The sequence below is a fragment of the Candoia aspera genome, chromosome 17 (genome assembly GCF_035149785.1).
Source record: "Candoia aspera isolate rCanAsp1 chromosome 17, rCanAsp1.hap2, whole genome shotgun sequence".
NCBI classification, from domain to species: domain Eukaryota; kingdom Metazoa; phylum Chordata; class Lepidosauria; order Squamata; family Boidae; genus Candoia; species Candoia aspera.
In genome coordinates, this window is record NC_086169.1 from 9,720,503 (window position 1) to 9,744,083 (window position 23,581).

General features: G+C 51.1%; 1 protein-coding gene across 2 annotated transcripts; it reads right to left on the minus strand.

Moving 5' to 3' along the window:
- Positions 1-1,213: 1,213 nt before the first annotated feature.
- On the minus strand, positions 1,214-22,286 carry PPP2R5B (protein phosphatase 2 regulatory subunit B'beta). 2 transcript variants are annotated; one of them, XM_063316685.1, is made up of 13 exons: positions 22,064-22,286; positions 15,210-15,406; positions 11,394-11,495; positions 11,092-11,184; positions 9,043-9,173; positions 8,326-8,385; positions 6,461-6,569; positions 6,265-6,318; positions 5,586-5,636; positions 4,920-5,039; positions 4,653-4,780; positions 4,291-4,392; positions 1,214-1,602 (listed from the first exon to the last, which is right to left on the minus strand). In XM_063316685.1, exons 1-13 carry the CDS (start codon positions 22,260-22,262, stop codon positions 1,473-1,475), a joined length of 1,476 nt encoding a protein of 491 aa, XP_063172755.1. In that variant the 5' UTR covers positions 22,263-22,286; the 3' UTR covers positions 1,214-1,472. The 2 variants fall into 2 exon arrangements, with proteins under 2 accessions (XP_063172755.1, XP_063172756.1); XM_063316686.1 differs by lacking the exon at positions 5,586-5,636.
- Between the last annotated feature and the right edge of the window lie 1,295 nt (positions 22,287-23,581).

The window sequence follows — 23,581 nt, forward strand, 5'->3', positions numbered from 1 at the left end:
AAAGCTACACCAGCGTGGTATTACTAAGACAGACTACAGAAGAAGTTTCCGCTTCAAGTGTTCTGCTAAAAAATAAACTGTAATAAAAGCCATATTCCCTTTCCCCCCCATCGCCACCTAAGGGTCTATTTCTGGGTACCGTACCAAGACTGTGTTGAGGTCATCGTGCCTAGAAAAGGGAGGGGGGGCTTTTACCCTGCACTCCTCACCCCCCCCCCAGAAACTCATACACAAAAGCACACACACACCCTTTGGTGGACAGAAAAATATGCTGTCAGTCTGGAGGTGGAACAGGATTCAAAGACTCTCAGGTGGGAGAGGATAGAACGCCACCTGGGAGAGGGTGTAGAATTAAGAGTTTTTAAAAAGGTTTCCCTGCCCTCTCCCCCCAGCCAGGTGCAGCGGGGGAAAAATTCCACCCAGTGTCCTGTCCAGCAAATATAAACTCCTCAAGTTCAGGAACCCAGTGAGGAGGAGGAGGAGGAGGAGGAGGAGGAGGAGGGCGGTGCCCGTTTTGGCCTGCACAAAAGCAGCCCCCGTGGCGCACAAGGGTTCGGACACGCTTCTCCCTGACCCTGTGCCAAACACCTCCGTGGGCTCGGAACCCCTCTGGGGAGTGGAAACGGGAGGAGGGAGAAAGGGCGCCGCCTCAGACCCAGGTCCCCACTGCCCTGCCTCGCTCTCACACACACCCCGCAGACACACAGCCCGCCTGATATAACCGCAGACCCACACTGACAGCGCATGTGTATGTGTGCGCGTGGGGGTTCTCCACTAAGCAAGACGACCCGCAGAGGCCCCCTCCGGCAGGCTGCCCTCTCCTCCCCTGGCAGCGCCCGCCCCCCCATGAGAACAGCCCTTCCACTGCTGCCCCACCCGAGCAGGGCACTGATCATCCGGGGAGGGGGCAGAGACGGCAGGGAGCAGTGTGGGGCGGGGAGGGGAGGGGGGCTCTGCGGATACAGGCCAGGGTCGCGACTGATGGGCAGGGGGTGTTTTCCCTGTTCCTGAGGACCATGGGAGGGGGGAGCATGGCCCCCCTCCCCATCGGGGTATTGCACTCCACTTCTCCCTCCCCACAGAAAGAAAATAGCTTTGGGTCCGACAGTGCTGTAGAACGGAGTCATAATGCTCCCCCCCCATGAAAAGCCTATCCAGCAGTTCCCTGAAGCTGGTTGTCTCTGCATCATCTACAGGATTGTTGCCCCCCCCATTTACAGGCCCACTGCTATTAGGGGCGCCACTGAAGCCCAGCAGGGAGCTCCGCCAAGTCCTCTCCCCTCCCTTCGCCTGCCCCCCGGCCCAGCCACACAACTCTGATCCTGGGGGGGTGGGGGGGAGAGCCAAGGACACGCGCTCCAGCCTGGCACAGGACGGGGGGGTGCCCAGCTGTCTCGGATGGGGACGGCACCGGTGTGCTGCGCTCCCACCGCCCAGTGGGGGGGGGGTCAGCTCCAGGGGAGGAGGGGCTCCTAGCTGGCCAGGGTGCGTTGCAGATTCAGGCGGTTCATCTTGGCGTCTTCCAGGCCCTGCAGCTTCTGCAGCTGAAGCTCGTCCAGATGCCTCCAGAGCTCCTGCCGTTCCTTCTCCTTCTTCAGCTCCCTGTGGGGAGGGGCAGGAGGTGGGTCAGAGACAAGGAAGGGGGCTTCCCTCCCCCCCCCAACCAGGTGTCCCAGAAGGATTTGGAAATTCCCACCCTGCCCGGCCCCGGCCCCAAAATCAGATTTCAGAGCACTTCAGGGTACAGAGGAAGCTTAAATGAAACACCAACATGGATGGCCAGCGCTGGACTGGGTGATTTTAAGCGTTCAGCTCAAAGCAAGCACAGACCCTGAGACGGAGTTCACACAACGAACTAAATCTGACAATTGTCAGGAGTTTTTACTTCCTTTTTAATGCCCAAGCCAAGAGAATTCTTGGTTGCATTTGTATGTTTCATTGGGTCAAGTAAAAGCTTGCAGCTGCGTTCATGCAATACAGAAAGTTTGCTTAGTACAGGAAGTCCTCGACTTATGACCACAATTGGGACTGGAATTTCCATCGTAAGTCGTTGTGGTCATAAGTCAACATGTGGTCAGACCCAATTTTATGATCATTTTTACAATGGTCGGTAATGCTAATCCAGCTTCCCCAATGGGCTTTATTTATTTATTTATTAATCAAATTTATCACCGCCCATCTCCCGAAAGGGACTTACAATAAAATGGCAAAAAAGTTGCAAAACCTGATCATGTGACTGCAGGATGCTGCAACCGGTCGCAAATGTGAGCTGATCGCTGAGCACCCGAAATGCAATCATGTGACTGTTGGGGGGGGGTGACATTTCGCAACACTCAGAGGTGCTTTACAGGCCATAAAGCTCTCATTCTGAGGCCGTCATAACTTCGGACCATCGTTAAACGAACAGTCGAAGTCGAGGACTACCCGTATTACAGTTGGTTAAGGGTATGAAAGGTAAAAGGTGAAAGGTCCCCTGTGCAAGCACCGAGTCATGTCTAACCCTTTGGGGGGACACCTGGAGTTATTTAGCTTGTTGTGCAACCCCAACCCTTTTGATTGGTTCACAATTCAAATTAACAACATGGGATAACTGAGAACAAGTTTGATGTGCAGTAACACAGGAACGTGTTCCATGTAGTCATGCCAGCCACATGACCACGGAAGTGTCTACGGACAAACGCCGGCTCTCCGGCTTTGAAACGGAGATGAGCACCGCCCCCTAGAGTCAGACACGACTGGACTTAATGTCGAGGGAAACCTTCACCTTTACCTTTAGCACAGGATGGGCTGATTCATGCAATCTACTAAGACAATGCTCAGGGTTCAGTTTGTTGCTTAAAAATTAAATTGTGGCAATTTTTTTTACAAAGATGTAACTATTATTATTGTAGAATAGTAGAAAGGATCACTTTTTTTCTCTCTTCACATTGATGTGTTTCTTCGCTTTGGGTTTTTATATACAGTTTCGTTTGAACTGTATTCACAACTCTGAATTGTATTAAATTGTATTCAACTGTACTGAGTCAACTGCACACAGTTCAACTGTATATAATTTATTATTTTATTTAAGTATAATACAAAACTGACTGCAGTTTTTAAAAAGTTAGTAACATTATTAGCAAAAAAACATGCCAAGATAATAGCTTGGTTTCCAGAAAACCAACCTCAATTTAGTCTAAACCAAGGTATTGTGCAAACCTACCATACTGCAGTTTTCAGGAATAAAATAAATAAAAAATTGAAATATGGGGCAACTCCCTGCTTGCATGCACATCAGTTGGGTTCATGCAACTGGTTCCTTAATTAATCCATTTTCTGAGCTTGCACAATGCATAAAAATGGTACATAAAAGGATGCCAGAAAAAAGATGGGCAGGAACTGTTTTCCATGGCCACAGAAACTAGGACCAGAAATAACTGGTCTAAATTGCAGTTAACCAGATTATGTTTAAATATAAGGAAAACCTTCCTGATGGTAAGATCTGAACACCAGGGATACCCATGGAGATTGTGGTTTCTCCACCTCTGGAGACTTTGAAGAAGAGACCACCTCTTATGGATGGTTTAATTGGTCCTCCTGCACATTACAAAGGGATGGACTAGATGATCCTTGGGATCCCTTCCAACCCCACAATTCTGTGATTCTCTACTGAACCATCAACTAACACAATGGGTTGGGTTTACAGAATACGCCAAGCCCACCCTCATTCACAAAACCAAGCCAAGATTAAACCAAGCTTAGCATGTTCCTGAGCTGACCTGTCCTGTGAATTTGGTCATACTATTCCAGACATGCACACAGGGAGAGGTTTTATGGGAAGAGAGGACGTCGCTATACATTACTGTAAACCGCCCAGAGTCCCCCAATGGGAGGAGATGGGCGGGGACAAATTGGATAAATAAATAAACAAACATCAGACGACAAGGACCGCTACAGCAGTGTTTCTCAACCTGGGCACCTTGAAGATGTGTGGACTTCAACTCCATAGCTGGCTGGGGAATTCTGGGAGTTGAAGTCCACGCATCTTCAAGGTGCCCAGGTTGAGAAACACTGCACTAGAGGGTCAGGGTAGGGTTTATTATCAGTGGGCAACTGAATCTGGGAAATGTGGGGAGCTGCCTTAGATTTCCTGTTGAGTTTTCCAACCACATTTTCTGAAACTAGTTAAAATGGGGGGTGACCAGCCTTCCTGGAGCAGAGCACTCTGTTACTGTGTTCCATCACCAAGAGTTGCCCACCACCCTCTGCTCTCCCCCTCCCAAAACATTTCACACCCCCACACACACTTACTGCTGTTTTTCCACCTTGTAGGAGGCAGTGAGTTCATCAAAGAGCTTCCCGTTCATCTCCATGAAGGTCTTGAGAACATTGTAGACCAGGGACACGATGGTCCTGGCAAGAGAGGTAGGATGGGGGTGGTGTGGGACAAGGGGAAGAGGAACTTGGGACATGCTGGGAGGACCGACATTCTTACCACCCCACCTGCTGTCACCTGCCAACTGATGGGGAGGGGAACTGATGCCAGGGTCTTCTCTGCTGGACTGGGGCTTCCCCAGGTGTTTTTTTTTTAACTTTTTGGTGTCTGGGGTCTAAACACCTCTTCCTCCCCCTCTGGCCAGGCTCCTCCCTGGTGCCGCGCCTGCCAAACTCACGGGTTCCAGTGCTCCTTGGAGACCCGGTAAAGCGTGCCAAAGATGGTTGGCAGTACTGTGTGGCAGTTGTCCTCCACCAGGCTCAAGATGTATTCGTTGTTCCAGAAATACAAAGCCCGTTCTGCCACCTGTTTTGGGGGAGGGGAGCACAGAGAAAGGCCATCATGGCTTGGAAGCCCGTCTCAAGGCCCCCACCCAGCTGCCTTCAATAAGCTGGTTCCCCCACTAGCCTTGGCTGAGCCCCCCTTCCCCACCCCCCCAAAGCACCTGGAAGTGAGGACTGGCGATGCACCGCGCCACCTGCTTGAACAGCGGCTCCTGGATCTTCACAAACTGCGAAGGCTCGATGACGTCCAGGATCTCCTCGATTTCCCCTAAGAGCATCACCTGGTCAGGAAGGGATATGGGTGTCAGATCCCTCCGATCAAAAGGTTCACAGAACCCCTTATCGGAGCATCTTCCCTTGGTCTCTTATCACTGGGAACAGACTCCGTGTCGCCAGATGGGAGGGGGCGCGGGATTGGAGTGTGAATTGGATTATTATGGCTAGGGATTGATGGTGTTCACACGTCAAGGCCAGAGAGAGGAGATAAACCAGAGAAGCCACCTGGTTTGGGAAGGGGGGTGACATACTTTAGTGGGAAGTGGGGGAGAAAGTAAGTATGTGAATGTAGTTTTAAATGTAGGTTTGCGTGGGAACTCTCCATTCGCAGCTTTGCTCTCGTGCTGGTCATTTTGCTTCATTAAAACAGTAAAAGGAGCTTGGACTCTAGAGTGTTATTGTGTGAATGCTTGAACGTGCCAGTGCTTACAATGGGAGGAAGTGGAGGGGAAATGAGGGAGGGGCCCTGAGGCTGCAGACAGGCCGATGCATCTCCGCCCCCCCCCATTCTGATGCTGACCCACCCACGCCCCTTCTCAGCCGTTCTGTACCTCCTTTTGCGTGCAGGTCTTCGGCCAGTATTTCAACAGGCCGCGTATCACCTGCATAGTAACGGAGAGAGAGAATGGAGGGGAGGAAAAATAAGAAGGAATTCGTATTATTTTAATTTTGTCCACCACCTAGCGTTGCTTGTTGAGATGGGCGGCTATACAGTGGAATCAATCAATCAGTCAAGAGAATGAAAGAGAGAGAGAGAAAAAGGGTAAGATGTGAAGGAAAGAGAAAGAACAAAAGAATGAGAGGACAAGAGAAGAAGGTGGGAGAACAAAATTAAGGAAGAGTGGAGAGACAAATGCAAAAGAAGAAAATGAAAGAGAAACAAAAAGGATGCAAGAGAAAGCGAGAAGGAAGATTCAAACAGAATTCAGTTCCCTAAATTCCTCTTCCGACCAGTTTCCTGAGTCTTTCAGCAAAATCCTTCCTTTTGGGGCATCAGTGCTTCTGCGCACAGAAGTCCTGGGTTCAACTCTGCCCAATGCCAACCAAAAGAAAGACGGAGACCGTAAAGCCCTGCCGCTGACTGAAAGCGACTCTCCCACCCGGGTGCACTGCCAAGCCGCAGTCTCGCCTTGCCTACGCGTGGCCCTCTACAGTGCTGCAGACATTATTCCTACCCTGCTTCTTTTCTTCCAACCAGCCCCCCCTTCCCATGGCAAAGGCTGGACTCACATGCTCTGTCAGTGTGGCATCTTTTTCCAAGAACTGAACCACGCAGTAGGCCAGCTGCAAGAGAGGAATTGGGGTGAGGCGAGGAGGCTGCAAGCAGCCAAGGACCCACAGGCACCCCTCTCCAAACCGTGGGGGCCCTGACCGTTCATCTACGGCCCCCCGCCCCCGAGTTCCTTCCAAGCCAGGGGCTGCTCACCTGGGCGTGGAAAATGGAGAGCGATTTCACCGAGTGAAGTGGGATGAGGACGCGGACCAGGAACTGCTTGTGTTCTGTCTTCAAGGGCAAGGCAAAGCCATTGATTATACTGAGAGGAAAGGGAAGCCAACGTCATGATCTCCAGGGGGGAGGATCATCCCCTGCAGGGATGCCACAGCAGCCAATTTCCCGCATCAGTGAGGGGTGATCGAGACCAGTGTTTCTCAACCGTAGCATCTTCGAGAGAGGTGGACTTCAACTCCCAGAATTCCCCAGCCAGACATGCTCTTAAAGTTGCTAAGGTTGAGAAACACTGGTCTAGATGAACTTTAGGGGCAGCTTCCAATTCTTTGATTATGTAATGGTACGTGGGAAAGACCTTGCGGCGAAGAGATGCTGCCAAGGGAACGGTCAGATAAGAGAGGGCTTAGCCTGCAGCTGCATAATGGGCAGAGCAAGAGGCTCAGAAAGGGCCCTCCCTGGTTTCTCAGGCCGTAAAGGAGACAGCGGGAGATTTGTACTTTCAGACTTGCAAGATTCTGTTAATGTAGCTTTACAATAAAGTAGAATTAGCTTATCTGGCTGTGTTTCCTGTCTGGTCTACCTGGGAAGGCTGACGTCAGCCTTGCAAGTCTGAAAATACAATCCTCCTGCGGTCTCCTTTACGGCCTGAGAAACCAGGGACGGCCCCTTCTGAGCCTCTTTCTCTGTCCATTATGCAGCTGAGGGCTTTGCCCTCTCTTACCTGACCGTTCCCTTGGCAGCATCTCTTCATTCCTTCTCCCAAGGTCTTTCCCACATACCATTACAGATTACTTACACCCACACACACACACACACACACACTTCCACCTCAAACATTTTTGGAGGAAAAACCTGAAACATTTCTGGATTGATTGGTTTGTTTGTATGATGTTTCCAGACCTTCCCTCCATTTTCTGTGAAGACAGTCTGCTATTTATCCCGGCTTCCCCTGTGCAGTTCCACTTCAGAAGCCTCATCGTTCACCCCAGAGCAAATTGGAAGGAGCCCAGCTTGGCAGTGACAAATGGATGCAGAGGGTAGGAAGGCTGGCACCAGCTGGCTGGGGGGTTATGGGAGCTGAGTCCCCCATGACTGGCACCAGATTTGGGGAAGCAGAGCTCAGATGTATGAAGGATGTTGTGGATGGGACCTTCCAGAAGGAAACACCCTTGGGTCTGCACCCTGGCTTGGACTTTGTTAAAATGTTTAAAATCCAACAAAATGCTTGGATTTTGTTGTCAGCTGAACAAGGGTATGAAAAAAGTGACTTTTACAATAAAATAAATCTAAAACTGGGCATCTCTGGAAGGTTTCCCAATGCCCATTTTGGGTGTTAATCATTTAAAAGGAGGCAGAAACAGGACGTGCCAACTTACGAACTAACACAGTCAAAGGAACTAAGTATGTTCCGTCTACCAGACAGACAGACAAGGGGAGAGAGGACAGCAGTCTCCAAATATCCAAAGGGTTGTCACGGAGAAGAGGAGGGAACTTTTTCTCTGTTGCCCCTGTGGGCAGGATCAGGACCAGTGAAGTAAAACTACTGCACAAGGAAATCCAGAATAGATATCAGGAGGAATTTCCTGACTGTATACACCAGCAGCCTGTGGAACAGGCTGCCACATGAAGTGGCAAGCTCTCCTTTGCTAAAGGTCTTCCAATGGAGGCTGGAGGGCCATCTGTCAGAGATGCTCTCATGGATCCCGCCCTAAGCAGGGGGTTGGACTAGATGACCTCTCAGCTCCCTTCCAACCTGACAAATCTGTGCTTTAAAGGACAGGGACTGGCCATTCTTACATGCACTTACAGAGCATCGGTTCCCACAGCACTGAAAGATTTACCTCCCAAGGATTTCTAACAATTCGGCCACTCCGTTGAAATGTTCGGTCTCGTAGATAAACCTGCCAGGTGGGAAGGGAAAGAAGCAGCAGGGTGGATTTTATTCCCACCATCGTATTCCCCGCAGACAGAGGGTGCAGGCAGTTTGGACCCCCCTTGCCCCTTTGCCACCTTTCCCCAGCATCCCACCTTCCTGAAAGGCTACCACGATGCCAAACTAGCCAAGAATGGGAGAGGGTCAACGGGACCCCAGACCAGAGCAGTCTTTCCTACTAAACAGCCTTCCCACCCCAGACAGGAAACAGAAAAGGACCAAGATGGGATCTTGAACTCATTCAGACAAAGTGAGTTCACGCCCAAAGACCCAGACTGTGCATCACATCTAACCACCTTCTGGGTGGGCTTAGCATGGCACGGGTCTGAAGCCCGTCGGGTCAATTGTTCAGGATGTTGTGCCAGTCCAGAATTCCATACTGAGGCTGCACCACTGGTGCACAGCTGGCCATTCAAGGCTCACACTTGGCCACTTTAGGACTTCAACTCCCATGAAGCATGCTGGCTGGGGAACTCTGGGAGTTGAAGTCCACACATCTTAAACTTAATCCAAGGCTTTGTGCAGGATTAGGAAATGGCTGTGAACATCCCAACACCCCTTCTTGATGTCTCAGGATGAGGAAATCAGGGCAGGGACGCAAAGAGAAGGCGAAAGAGTTCCTCACCGCAAAAATATGTTATTGCATTGCTTGCGAATATATGCACGAAGGCCCAGGAATTTGCCATAAACCCGGTGAAGGATGGTCTTGAGGTATTCACGTTCCCGGGGGTCTTCGCTGTCAAACAACTCTAGCAGCTGGTGGCGGATGAAAGGGGAAGGAGAGAAAAAGGGTTTGCAAAGGATTTGGTATGCCTGTTGCCAGTTTCCTGACCTTAACCACGTTTAAGTTATTAGATCCAACCTAATGGGCAAGGACAGGACTTTTTTCGTTTTGATCCTGGTCCCATTTCTCACTTTCAGGAAAGTTGCTTCCAGCATATAATTCAAAGGCCAAATCTGCCTCTCCACCTTTCTTCTTTTCAATGGCTGATATATCGGGCATGTTAAGAACAAGATGCCTGTCTGGATCTTAAAGCCCTGTAAGATCTTAGTCCCTCATTTTCCCAAACCTTCTCAACTTGACAGACCCAGCAGTTCTTGCCACATTCAAATCCAAACCTCTGGCAAAGGTTTGGATTTTTATTGGATTATTATTATTTTGCATCCTGCCTTACTGGAATCTACGGCTTAGGCGTTTTCATTGAGAGAGCTCAAATCTAAACCCTAGAGAAAAGTTTATATAACTGAACTTCATAAAGATGCCTGTAAATGCTATCAGCCAATGAAAAAAAAAAAGTTTAATACAGGTAGTCCTCACTTAACAACCACAATAGGGACCAGAAAACTGGTTGTTAAGCTGTGTCTTTATTAAGTTGAGTCACCATGTGACCAGACCTGATTTTACGACCATTTTTATGATGGTCACTAAGCGAATCACCAAGGTTGTTAAGTGGATCATGGGTTGTTAAGTAAATCACCATGGTCATTAACGAATCCAGCTTCCCCAATGGATGTTTTTTGATGGAAACTGGCAAAAAAGGTTGCAAATTGCAATCACGTGACTGCAAGACACTGCAACGTTGTAAATGCAAGCCAGATGCCAAGTGCCCGAATTGTGATCATGTGGCTACGGAGGTGGTGTGACACTCTGCAACAGTCGTAAGCGTGAGTAAAGCACTTTTTCCAAGGCTGTTATAACTTCAGACCATTGTTAAACAAACGGTCATTAAGCGAGGACTACCTGTACCCTAGGGCTGGCTGAAGAACTCTGACGTACTTCCAACAGGCGCTCAGTTGCTTGCAACGGATTGTTGCCTGCCCCTACTTGACTAAGTCGGCTTCCTCAACCTGACGCTCTCCAGGGGAAGCTGCTTGATCCCATCATCCAAACTCCAAGCCAGAGGAAGCCAACAGATGTGGCACCCCGCCACATCTGGAGCACAGAGCTTTGAGGAAGCCTAGCTCAAACAGAAGACTGACCTGATCCAGCAACTGCATCTGGGCATTGTTCTGCACTTCTGCATCAGTGGGGCTCCTTATGCTAACGGAGTCTCTCCTGTGCGCTGAAGAGAGGCCAAGGACCCAAGCCAAGACCACCGAGGATTGGCTGTTCCACCCTTGCTTCATTGCTCACGACACTTTGGGGGCGTGAGCGCCCACCGAATGCTGAGAGCATGTGGCGGGTGCTCTCACAAAATGGCTTCCCAACCAGGCCCAGACTATAACTACTCTCCATTGTCATTTTCGAGAAAACCCCCCGAGGCCCCCATGATATCTAGATATCGGCAGGCAGAACATCTCATGATCAAAGTATTCCAACTTTGACTTTGACTGTTCAGAGTCCCAGGATCAAGTACTGGCTATACTGGGAATGGTCTAAATACAGAAGGGCCCATTTGCAATTAAAACTTCTAAACTGCAAAACGTTAAAAAGCATTCCCAGAAAAAGAAGTAAGGCTGAAGCTGGCTTTTTTTAAATCTGTCTTTGCAGCAGGCAGAGAAAAATATATTTTAATTCGAATAGTTTAAAATAATCAGGTTGAGGAGAGTTTGGGCAGTACACTGCCCATCTTGGATCTAAAGAGCCCAAGCTGCATTGAACGTCGAGGAACTTCCACAAAGCAAGCTGCCCCCATGATCCCCAGCCGTAAGACCCTCCACTTCTTTCACTTACCATCAATACGAATTTCTGGTCTATGTAGCGCTTGGCAACTGAGGGTTGGAAGTCTGGACTTTCAAGGAACCGGAGGAAAAATTCATATACAAGCTGGAAAGAGACAGAGAGAGTTGGAATCCATCAAACACAACTCAACTTCCTGCATCCACTGGTAGGCAAAGCTTAAAAGCCTTGGAGAGGTGGAGCCTGCCCACGCACGAACACAGCTAGCCTGTTCTCCCAGCCAGAGATACATCCAAACCCATGCGCCACTACTTAGGGGGACATCTTCATTTCCTGGCCTTCAAAAGGACTCTAACCTGGAGATGAGGCCAAGACGGTTCCAGGTTCGGCTCATCTTCTTCGGGATCAAACTCGGGGTTCTCACTGGGTGGAAGAATTCGGAAAATATTGACTGATATCTGCAGGGAAAAGGGAGAGATCAGCCAAACCCCAAGCATCATTTCAGGGGTGGTTTGAGCCGAACAAAACAGACTTCCATCCAAGCTTCAGCCCCACAGCGAAGCCCCAAGAAGGGAAGTCTGCACCTTTTATCCACATTCCCCATTCTGCCTTTGACAAAAGCCAAATTCCCCAGAGTAGCCCCCCCCCCCAAAAGAGCAGAAGACCTCCTAGATATTCCCCAGCAGGAGACAAGTCAAGAGTCCGATTCCCTCAGCACGCGAAGCCCCAACCCAGATTAGCAAAACACAACTGCTGTATTGACCAATGTGATGCCTGAATCAAGTAACCATATTTTGGCTTGGCACGATGGCCCGGCTCACACAGCACGCCAAGATCGTTAACTTGGCTTCCTTCAACGCTCTGAATCACAAACCATCCGGACCCGTTTCAGCCTAGTCTAGCGCGTTGACTGAACCCAACCAGATCTTCCCCAAAGCTCTGGCTGCATCTTCCGGCAAGCGAGGATAACGCTGCTTGAGCTTTCTGCAGTGCTACTAACATTTTTTATATTTTTAAAATATTTTTTAATAAGAATTCTATTAGGTTTCGCTAGGGGCAAATATTGAGCAGATGAACGGTAGAAGGGGTGGCGCTGGTGCTGGCTAACAGGCAGGGCTGGGCCATCCCCATGATGGGGTTTTCCCCCCGGGAAGGGTGGCTACTACGGAAACAATCCTATCAAGCAAACGCCTTTTCTACGGGCTTAGATTCAGGCCTCCAGAGCACAGCCCAAGGAGTTCTTTTGCACGGCTGAAAGGCTTACAGTGCTTCTGGAACCCAAATTCTGTCGGGGCAGCTCGGCCACCGTCCTGCCTTGCTGCCTCGCCTTGTGCTGCCAATTTTTTTTCTTTCTTTTTGCTAGCTGGCACCAGGGGCATGCAGCAGCGAGGTGTGGGACGACGGAGAGGCCAGAAATTGGAGGCACAGCGATACAGTATTTTTAAATAATAGGTTTACAGTAGGCATATATTATATATTATTTAAATATATTATATATCATACCATATATATTATTTAAATGTGTAGGCATATATTATATATTGTTTTAAAATAATAGGTTTACAGTAGGCAGCGTATTTTGCTTTTATTAACCATCATTTTTTTTGTCTATCTGGACTAGTCCCTGCAGTTTTCTTGGCAAGGTTTTCCAGAAGTGGTTTGGCATTGCCTGCTTCCTGGGGCTGAAAGAGAGTGACTGGCCCAGGGTCACCCAGCTGCTTCATGCCCAAGGTGGGACTAGAACTCACGGCCTCCCGGTTTCTAGCCCGGTGCCTTCACCACTAGACCAAACTAGCACTCTTAACTATCAATAGTGTCATTATTACTAATTATAAATAATATATCTTGTTTTATTAATTTAATCAATAATTAATAAACAGTGACCATTTGTTGCATATTTGCATGTGCATGAATGCAGCCCATGAATTAATGTGTTTTATGTAATGTGGCTCCTGTATTCATTTAAGACTCCTGTTTTAAACTGTTGGAAGACCTGAAAGATTAGATTTGATGTCCAAATCATTTAACTGTAAAGAAGGAGGGTCTTCTTAGATTCTCTGAGAACACAATATATAAGAGGTAGATCGCTGTTTCTGTTTTATCTTCCTTTTGGTAGCAGGTGTGTGTGTGTGAGAGAGATCTTCAATTCAGTATCACCTTCCTTTTGGTAAGTGCAATTCAATACAGGTAGTCCTCACTTAATGACCACAATTGGGACTGGAATTTCAGTTGCTAAGCGAAGCGGTCACTAAGGGAATCCAACCCGATTTTATGACTTTTGCAGTGGTCATTAAGCAAGTCACCACAGGGGTTAAGCAAACCACATGGCTGTTAAGTGAATCACATGGTTCCCCATTGATTTTGCTTGCCAGAAGCCAGCTGGGAAAGTTGAAAATGGCGATCACATGACCACGGGACACTGCAATGGTCATAAATGCGAACTGGTTGCTAAGCACCCAAATCGTGATCATGTGACTGCGGGGATGCTGCAGTGGTCGTCAGTGTGAGGACTGCCTGTAAGTCGTTTTTTCAGCACTGTCAGAAGTCCGAACCATCACTAAACAAATGGTTGTTAAGCGAGGATTACCTGTAATTTCATCTTTTCACTGCATGTTTTATTGTGGTTCTTTCCTCTTACTTTCAGAAGAAGAGCAACAGATCAATATTTTATTTATTTATTTTCTATCCTGCCTTTATTATTTTCATAAATAACTCAAGGCAGTGAACGTACCTAATACTCCTTCCCCCTCCTATTTTCCCCAAAACCACCACCTTGTGAGGTGAGCTGGGCTGAGAGAGGGACTGGCCCGAGGTCACCCAGCCAGCTTTCACGCCTAAGGCGGAACTAGAACTCTCCTACTTTGCCTGATTGGCTCTTGGGCTGAGAGAGAGGGACTGGCCCAGGGTCACCCAGCCAGCTTTCACGCCTAAGGCGGAACTAGAACTCTCCTACTTTGCCTGATTGGCTCTTGGGCTGAGAGAGAGGGACTGGCCCAGGGTCACCCAGCCAGCTTTCACGCCTAAGGCGGAACTAGAACTCTCCTACTTTGCCTGATTGGCTCTTGGGCTGAGGGAGAGGGACTGGCCCAGGGTCACCCAGCCAGCTTTCACGCCTAAGGCGGAACTAGAACTCTCCTACTTTGCCTGATTGGCTCTTGGGCTGAGGGAGAGGGACTGGCCCAGGGTCACCCAGCCAGCTTTCACGCCTAAGGCGGAACTAGAACTCTCCTACTTCGCCTGATTGGCTCTTGGCCTGAGAGAGAGGGACTGGCCCAGGGTCACCCAGCCAGCTTTCACGCCTAAGGCGGAACTAGAACTCTCCTACTTCGCCTGATTGGCTCTTGGGCTGAGGGAGAGGGACTGGCCCAGGGTCACCCAGCCAGCTTTCATGCCTAAGGCGGGACTAGAACTCTCATACCACACCTGATTGGCTCTTGGGCTGAGAGAGAGGGACTGGCCCAGGGTCACCCAGCCGGCTTTCATGCCTCAGGCGGAACTAGAACTCTCATACCACACCTGATTGGCTCTTGGGCTGAGAGAGAGGGACTGGCCCAGGGTCACCCAGCCGGCTTTCATGCCTCAGGCGGGACTAGAACTCTCATACCACACCTGATTGGCTCTTGGGCTGAGGGAGAGGGACTGGCCCAGGGTCACCCAGCCGGCTTTCATGCCTCAGGCGGGACTAGAACTTTCATACCACACCTGATTGGCTCTTGGGCTGAGAGAGAGGGACTGGCCCAGGGTCACCCAGCCGGCTTCCATGCCTAAGGCGGGACTAGAACTCTCCTACCACACCTGATTGGCTCTTGGGCTGAGAGAGAGGGACTGGCCCAGGGTCACCCAGCCGGCTTCCATGCCTAAGGCGGGACTAGAACTCCCCTACTACACCTGATTGGCTCTTGGGCTGAGAGAGAGGGACTGGCCCAGGGTCACCCAGCCGGCTTTCATGCCTCAGGCGGAACTAGAACTCGCAGCCTCCTGGTTTCTAGCCCAGCACCTTAACCACTAGACCAAACTGGCTCTATAAAAATCTGGAAAACTGGAAAATCTGGAAAACCTGGCTGTATAAAAACCAGAAAAGGAAGAACAGTAATACAATTTCAGGTTCCTAGCACTACCCTCTTCCCCACTGCCACTACCCTCCCCCCCTGGTTTTTTGGCCCGTCTTTTACCATCTTGATGATCTCAGGATACAGTGGCTCAATTAGGATGCCACGGTTTGTTGCCACGCACTCCACCAGCTCATTCAGTGCCGCCCGCTTGATCTCCTTGCCCTTCAGGTCAGCAACGCAGTCAAGGAAGTCGAAGACAATGGAGCACTGCTGCAGCTTCTTGCAGAGAAGGTCGTGGAGGTCTGAAACTGGAGCATCTGGAGGGAGGAAGCAGAGGCCCCTTGATAATTCATATGGGACCTCAGATGAGAAAGCAGAGGTCCCATGAGTTGAACCCCATACTTGGCTCTCTCCTCCTCTTCCTTGACATCCAGTTTGGGGACATGACTGGAGCAACACGTATGATAATATCTTTTCACTCTCTTCCATTATTTTTGAAGGGAAAGACCACAACTGTTTAGCAGAACAAGAGCTTTGCATACAAAAGATCCTGGATTCAACCCTCAGCAATGCCAGAAATGCAGCAAAAGATTCCTGCTCCAAGCTTCGGAGGTGCAGGGGGGCTCCGGTGGTCCAAGGCAGCAGGCCGCCTTCCATGGGAAGGTACCAGAGCTCAGAATTGCATTGAGAAGGCTACGTGTCTAACTCACAGAGCTGAGAAGAGCCCTCTCTATGTCTCTGGAGAGTAGCCGCCATCAAGCAATATTAAGCAACAGCAATGAACAGAATATTTTAATTACAGAACTTTTATGCAACACTTCAAAGGTGGGTTATAATGGTTATTACCTTTATTGCTAGTACTCTCTCTGATACATGCAAACACCATAATTAAAAGACGGAAGACCTACAACCAGCACATTTTTCAGAGTCAGCAAGATCCAAAGACCACGGCAAACCACTGCCAGGTTGCTGCCAAAAGAGCTGCAGGATGTGCCCACGGAGCCACCAGACCTTCAGCTCAACTCACAGACGTACCAATTCCTGCAGTGAAAATTCTGTTAATGGTCATACCTCTTGCAGTGGCTCTAAAAAATTATTAAAAAGGTGTAGCCCATCCGATATAACTAAGCATCTATAAATATATTATAAGCCTATATTGCAGATGCATGTTTACTTATATATATAGTATTCTCTCTCTCTATATATATATATTTGCAGGACAATCAAACTTGCAAACAAGCCGAAATGCGATCCTCTTGCACCGCTTCCAGGGAACTTGATTACTTGACCTTTCCCGCTTTCCCACGGCTTAGCTCCACCGCTGATCTTCCGTGGCCTCTGCAAAACTTTGCTCTATTTTTGGTGACTTTGTTCCTCTCTTAAAATAGTGCCAGGACACTTCAAATGTTTACAAATCTCCCAGTAAAAACAAGCAGCAACTACAAACTGCCAGCAAAGCCTCATGGGCCTGAAGTTAAAGCACTCTGGATGCGCTGTTTCCCTCTTTCCTCCGATATTTCAGTTCGTGAATGGGGGAGGGGGATTTTTGAGATATGCAGGCATAAAATCCCAGAGTTGGAAGTGGTCCTTGAGGCTATCAAGCCCAGCCCCTGCTTAGTGCAGGACTCTAAATGAAAGCATCCCCAAGAGATGGGTGCCCAGCTTGTGCTTGAACACATCCAGCAAAGATTTTTTTGATTGATCACAGCTCAACGACCACAACTGGAAACGGAATTTCTGCTGCTAAGCAAAGTGGTCATTAAGCAAATCTGACCCATTTTATGACGCTTTCTGTGGCAGGTGTTAAGCCAACCATGTGGTCGTTAAGCCAGTCACATGTTCCCCATTGATTTTGCTTGCCAGAAGTCGGCTGGGAAGGTCGAAAATGGCAATCACCTGACCATGGGACACTGCGACCATTGTAAACGTGAACCAGTTGCCAAGTGCCCAAATCGTAATCAAGTGACGGCGGGGACACTGCAATGGTCCTAAGTGTGAGGAATGGTTGTAAGTCAGTTTTTTCAGCACTGTCTTAAGTCTGAACTGTCACTAAATGAATGGTTGTTAAGCAAGGACTACCTGTATGGGCCATCAAGTTGTTTTCAACTCCTAGGAATAGATAGATTTTCTCCGTGGTGATCTGTCCCTAATCTGGTCTTTTCAGAGGGAGATGGGCAGTGATTGAAACTGGAATAATAAATCTAGCAAAGAGGAGCTGATAAATTTAGGAAGTTTTACCCAACATTAAACTGGAATCTGTCTTCCTGTGAGTGGGAAGTCTCTCCTTTGATGGCCTGTGCTAGGTCCCCTCTGCGACATCTCTTCAGAAATTTGCTGAGTGCTATCACAGCCTTCTTCACAGCCAAAGCAAATCATTCCCAGCTGCCTCACTGTCTCTCCTCCTAATTCCCTGATCAATTTCTCTGTCCATTTTTGAACCCGTTTCAACTTACATGAATTTCCATTTACATGAATCTCCCTTAAAAGCTCTGCTTAAAAGAGGGCACGGGATTTAGAGGAAGCGACCGATCAGCGCAGAAGACAGTGGAACCATTAAATCCCGTGATTGGACGCTGAACTTCCGTTGACGTAGCCTAAAATTGTGTTTGCCTTTTTAACAGTCATCTCACCCTGCTGATTCACATTCAGCTTGTGACCAAAGGAGGTTTTTTTCCCCACACATTTATTATCAAGCCAGGTGATAATCCCCCTTTCTACACTGTTATTTGGGTTTCTGTTCCCCAAGTGAACCATTTTGCATTAGCATCTCTTAAATTTCACTCAATTTTCAGCCCGATCCTCTAACAGACATATACCTTGTGTGGCAAAAATTTTGAGAAGGCTGTTTACTACACGCAAATAAAAAACACAACACTGCTCAGCTAAGAAAATCAGGGAACCTTCCGAGTCAACGCTTCCCAGAAAATTCGTATTTTGCAGGGCGGCAGACTGCGCCCCTGTCTCAACACTTGCTTTGTTCCTCAACAGAGTACATTTCTTCATCCAGAAAGTCTCCTTTGGATGGACCTTCCTGTTGATTACACAGGCACATTCACATAGCCTTTGTGGCAACACTATGGAAGCAGTTTGCCCCCACCTTCTTCTGAGGTGTCTAGCCCACAAACCTTGGATTTCCTTGTGGCCTCCTATCCAAGCAGTCACCAGGCCCATCCCTGCTTAGCTTCAAAGCTCAGATGTCCTCCCAATGTTGCTACCAGCTGAAGCTCTCTGAATAATCAAGGATGAAGGAAGGAGAACATGGTGGAAATGTGCCTGATAAACCTTTTTCCCTGAATGATAAACAAGCCAGGCCAACTTGTTCACTAGGGATGGGAAACCTTTGACCATCCAGAGCCTGTACTCCCAGTACCTCATCTAACCTGCCGATGATGAGCGGACAACTTCTGGAGATCCACAAGTTACTCATCTACTTTTATTTAATGTTATGATCATGCTCAAAACAGTGGAGGGAATGTCAAGCTGATTTTAGAGGAGAGAAAACTGCCAACCCGGCAGCCATGGCTAGGGGGGCCTTTGCACACCTTCAGGTTGTGTGCCAGCTGCACCCATTCCTAGAGTGAGAGGCTTTGCTCGGTCACTCACGCCCTCGTGACCTCTCATCTGGACTACTGCAATGCGCTCTACATGGGGCTGCCCTTGAAGGGCATTTGGAAGCTTCAACTGGTGCAGAATACAGCTGCACCGATAGTAAATGGTGTTGGGTACTCGACACATGTAACACCACTGCTACGGGAGCTGCATTGGTTGCCAGTATGCTTCCAGGTGCAATTCAAGGTGCTGGTTGTCACCTTTAAAGCCCTTCACGGCTTGGGGCTGGGTTACCTGAGGGACCGCCTTCTCCCAGTTGTTTCTGCCCGTCCAATTCGATCTAGTAGGTTGGGCATGCTGCGAGTCCCGTCAGCCAGGGCGTGTCGGTTGGCGGGAACTAGAAGGCGAGCCTTCTCCTCCGCAGCGCCTGCCCTCTGGAACGTCCTCCCTCCAGAAATTAGGATGTCCCCGACCCTGTTGGCCTTTCGTAAGGCCGTGAAGACCTGGCTTTGCGCCCGGGCCTGGGGCCTCGAGCGTGTGGATGGTCCCGTCTCTTGGCTGTATTAACATCCATACATTGCTCACTTGGCAGCCATGTATATTTATTCTGTATTTATTTTATATTTTAACTGTTTTAATTGTAATTGTTTTAATTGTTTTATGGTTTTGTTGTTGTAAGCCGCCCAGAGTCACTTGCTGAGATGGGTAGCTATAGAAATAAAATAAATAAATAATAATCAAAAAATTAAATTCATCAATCACAGCGAAAAGGGTTGCTCCCCATCTATCAAATCATTCCCACTATGGTCCTCTTGAGCAGGATAATTCTGCTGCCATTTTTAGAGAGCCCCACCAGGGTTTGTGGGGGGAGAGGGCTGCAGATCGCGGAATCCCAGAGACTCCAGGGCAGTCATTCCGAAGACACCAAGGAGCTGATGCCAACCTCGGTTTACCACCCACAGGCACTGAAGAGCAAGGAACAAGGGAAGATGGAGGCGGCCTTGGCTCTGAGGCACTGTGGGCATGTTGTTGCCATCTCCTGCTTTCTCCACTCCCCAATGCCCCTTGGGGCCCAGAGCAGCCCTGAGAGTTCCCAGAAACTGTAACCATGGCAGCTGGGAGGCTGATGGCTTACATTAAGGAGAGGCTCCAGCATCTGAGAACCCACAGGGATGATGTGGCATCAAATAACCCCTCCAATACCTCAGGAGAACTGTGGCCGCATCTGGAGATCGGCCCAGACGCACCGCTCTGCTGAGATGCCCTCAGAGAAAGCTCCGTCGTTCACTCTGCTTCTCGTGGAGAAGACCAGAAACAAAGGTGGCAGAGCGTTTGCCCTGGATAATGCCAACACACCCAAACCACATGCTCCAGATTTGTTTGACTTCAGGATTAGGGAGAGCTGACCCCTCTGGGGAGCACCAGGCTGGAGAAAGATGCAAGAGGCGGTTGGATGGTAATGAGATCCCTTTGTAAAAACAGAAAACCCTGCTTTTTCAGATTTGGGGTTTTCTTTGGAAAGGAGCCGATTTTTTTGTTTGTTTCTCTTCCCGGCCCCAAAAAGGGCAAAACGTTTTTTTTAGGTTTCTCCCATTTTTAAAAAAAACTAAAGAGAAATATTTTGTTGCAATGAAATGCCGGTTTGCCATCACATTCTGTTCTTCCAACTGGGGTGGGGCACAGCTGTGTGGGTGTGTGTTGAAATTTGTGTGTCCCTCATTTTTTATATGTAGAAAGTTTTGTTATTTCTTTGTAATTTGTCTGGTTATTTATTTGCAATATGTAATGTGTTTAATGGTTGTTAGGTTGTTCAGCGACCATTAGGTTTCGCATCTCTGCCAAGAGCTCATTGGTAAAGTGATTTCCTTTCTATCATTTTTACTAGCAATCAATAATAGCAACTCCCCCACCAATTCCAGCCACATCCCTGCATTCCCCCCAGGAGCCTTCGAAAATAATCCCTTAAGTAAGATGCTGCAAGAAGATACAAGACCCAGGCTGGTCCTTTCCTGCAAACACACCTGTAATTTGAGCTGCTCCAGGATCAGCCCTCCAGGACCCAGGCTGGACCTCTGACAGAGCATTTATTGGCCAGCTCCCCTCTTCCCACCTTCTCAGGATACCACAAGATTGTGGCACAGGAAGCTGCGTTAAACCAAGTCATCTATTTATGAAAATGTCCAATATTGTCCACTCTTGACTGCAGGATGAGGAGGATTATCCGTCACCTAGTTATGGGCTGATCCTTTTAACTGGAAGCCCCGAGCCTCAGAATCTTTTGCGCTCACCAATTTGCCACCCACTTCAAGAACACCGAACTTTACCAACTGGGGCCTGTTTGTCACCTAACCTAGGCTGTCTCCTCAATTGGCAGCAGGTTTCCAGAGTCTCAAGCAGATTAGGATCTTCATCATCTTTTCCTGAACCATGTCAGAGACTGAGCTGGAACCTCATGGCTGCATTCACAGAACACGCTAAACCCAGGTTAGCGCACCGTAATTGCTACGTTCACACAAACCATACCCATACAAGCCATTTTATAGTTTAATGTGATGGCCTGTTTCACACAATATACTCTGAACCACAAACTGCCCAACCCCATTTGAGCCTAGCATGGCGTGTTGTGCGAACCCGGCCCCTGTAGGCAAAACAAACACCCTAACCCTTAAAAGTCTCTCCTGAAAATCAGGCCCAGCGAGGCCCAGCTCCAAGGACTCTGAGGCCGCCTTCCTCCCTTCTTTCAAACAACTTCTAGTCATCCAGCTGAATCTGAGCAATGCTGAAGCTGGTTCACACAACACACTTAACTAAGGCATTTAAAAACCAGCAGTGCCTTTGCAGTTTTAAGTTAGGATTTTGCTCTCGTGGGTTAACCTGTAGTGCAAACCAGCCTGTGGGGTTAGTTTACACTCAACATGCTGGGGCAAGAGAGGATGGATTCACTCAGCTACCAAATTGCAGGCACCTGCCAGCAACTTCCCAGCAGTACAGGGGGGCAGAGGGTCTCCCCCCCCTTACAAGAGGAGAACATTAAAAGCACAGAATGGAAATCTCCATGCAAAAGTTCTTCAAACCAGGGGCTCTGGTTTTGTTTACTGCCCGCTCCAGCTGGCAGTCTGGGCGCAGAAAGGGCAGAAGAGAGGAAGCCATCATCGCCCGCCCGGTTTCGTCACACCAACCCAAGCCGGCTGGCTCTGCCCAGCATACAAGCCATCATTTGCCAGCGCGGTGCCCGCAGCTGGGTCCACCGACAAGCCAGCCGCCAAGTTAGCGGCGCCGCCAACGCGGGAGCAGCGTTCCGCGGGGCGCGGCCAGCCCCAGGCCAGCCCCAGGCCGCGCGGGCACAGCTCGGCAAGGCCACCCCGCTCGGGTCGCCCCCGCCCCCCGGGGCAGACGGCCGCCCCCCGGGCGCTCGCCAGGCCCACCTTTCAGCAGCGGGAGCGGCGTCAGCTCCTGCTGGTTGCTCTGGTAGCGGAACTGGGAGGAGCTGTGGGAGCGGCGCTGGCGGGACCGGCGCAGCGACCGGCGGGAGAACCCGTCCACCTTGTCCGGCGGCGGCACCGGGGACAGCCCGGGGGAGGAGGGGCTGGTCGGCGTGACGGCAGGCGGGATCTTGGTCTCCATGGCGGCGTCCGTCCGTCCGTCCGTCCGTCGTCCGTCCTGCAGCCCGCCCTCGGAGGTGCCAGGGAGCGGCTTCGCTCAGTCGTCCAGGGCGGCGCCGGGCATGCCCTCCGGCCGCAGCGCGCACCCCATGACCGGGGCCGGCGGCGCTGTCCGAGGCGCCCTCGGGGCGCAGGTAGCCGGGCGGCCGCGGGAGTCCAGGCGTGGCGGCGGGCTCACACCGGAGCGGCGCTGGGCGGGCTCGGCATCCGCGTCAGGGCCCCCCGTCAGGGCGATGCCAGGCGGAGCTGCGGGCGGACCGGCGAAACCTCGCGACCCTTCTGGGGGGGCAGAGAAGCATGAAGAGCAGGGGCCGCCAGCCAGCCCAGCCAGCCCCCGCGGCCGGGGGCCCTCGCCGCCCCTGCAGGGGGAGAGCCGGGCTGCCCCGCCGGACGGCCGTCCCCGAGGGAGGGAGGGAGGGCGGCCCCGTCGCGCAGGGCCCCCGCCCCGCAGCAGCCCAACAGGCCGGGCAGCGGCAGCCGGGCTTCAGCGCACGGGCGCGGCGGGGCCCGCTCCGATCAGGCCGGCGGCGCAGGAGCCATCCCCGAGCGCGGCGGCGGCGGCAGGCGGGGCCGGGATGCGCCTCCCGCCCGGCCCCTTCCCATGGGGCCGGAGCAGCCGGCGGGGGGCGGGGCGGGGCGGGGGAGGCGACGCCCGTCCTCTCGGCGCGCTCTAGCCGGCGGCAGGTGCGGGCAGGTGCATGGCTCGCCCCCGCGGCTTCTCCCCTCCGGCGGCGCAGCTGCAGCAGCGGCGGCAGCCCAAGAAGGCGCGCAGGAGCGGAGCGGAGCCGCCGCCGTCGCCGGTCGGAGCAGGGCAGCAGCCGGGGGCGCGCGCCGCTCTGGCGCCGGTCCCCCCCCCGTCCTCCCCGCCCGCCCCCTCCCCGCGCGCGCGCCTAGCTCAGCCGCCGCCGAGCAACCTGCCCGCGCCCACGTGACCCCGGCGGGGGCCCTCCCATTGGCCCCTTAAAAATAGAAGCTGCGTCAGGCACTGGGAGAGGGTGATGTCATCGCTGCCGGGCCGGCCGGCCGGCCGGCCGCACGAAAAGGGCGAGGGGCGCCGCGGGGCCGGGGCAGCGGCCGGCGGGGCGCGGGCTTCGGCCCTCGGCTCTGCCCCGCGGGGCGATTTCGCCCGGCCCCTGCCCGGAGACCGCTCAGACCAGCCTCGCCTGCCGCCTTGCGCCCCCCGCGCGCCCGGCCCCCATCCTCCCCAGCCGCGTCCGAGGGGCTGCTGTCGGGGCACCCCGCCGCGGCGCCCGTCCTCCCCGGCCGAGCGGTCCTGCCGCC

What these genes read in the sequence shown, in the direction of transcription:
- PPP2R5B (XM_063316685.1), bottom strand. Translation starts at nt 22,262, where the DNA reads ATGGAGACCAAGATCCCGCCTGCCGTCACGCCGACCAGCCCCTCCTCC. An exon ending in ATCCTGAGATCATCAAGATG is followed by an intron (nt 11,496 to 15,209) that starts GTAAAAGACGGG and finishes TTTTCCCTGCAG; the next exon opens with ATATCAGTCAATATTTTCCG. An exon ending in TCTCCATTTTCCACGCCCAG is followed by an intron (nt 6,319 to 6,460) that starts GTGAGCAGCCCC and finishes CCTCTCTTGCAG; the next exon opens with CTGGCCTACTGCGTGGTTCA.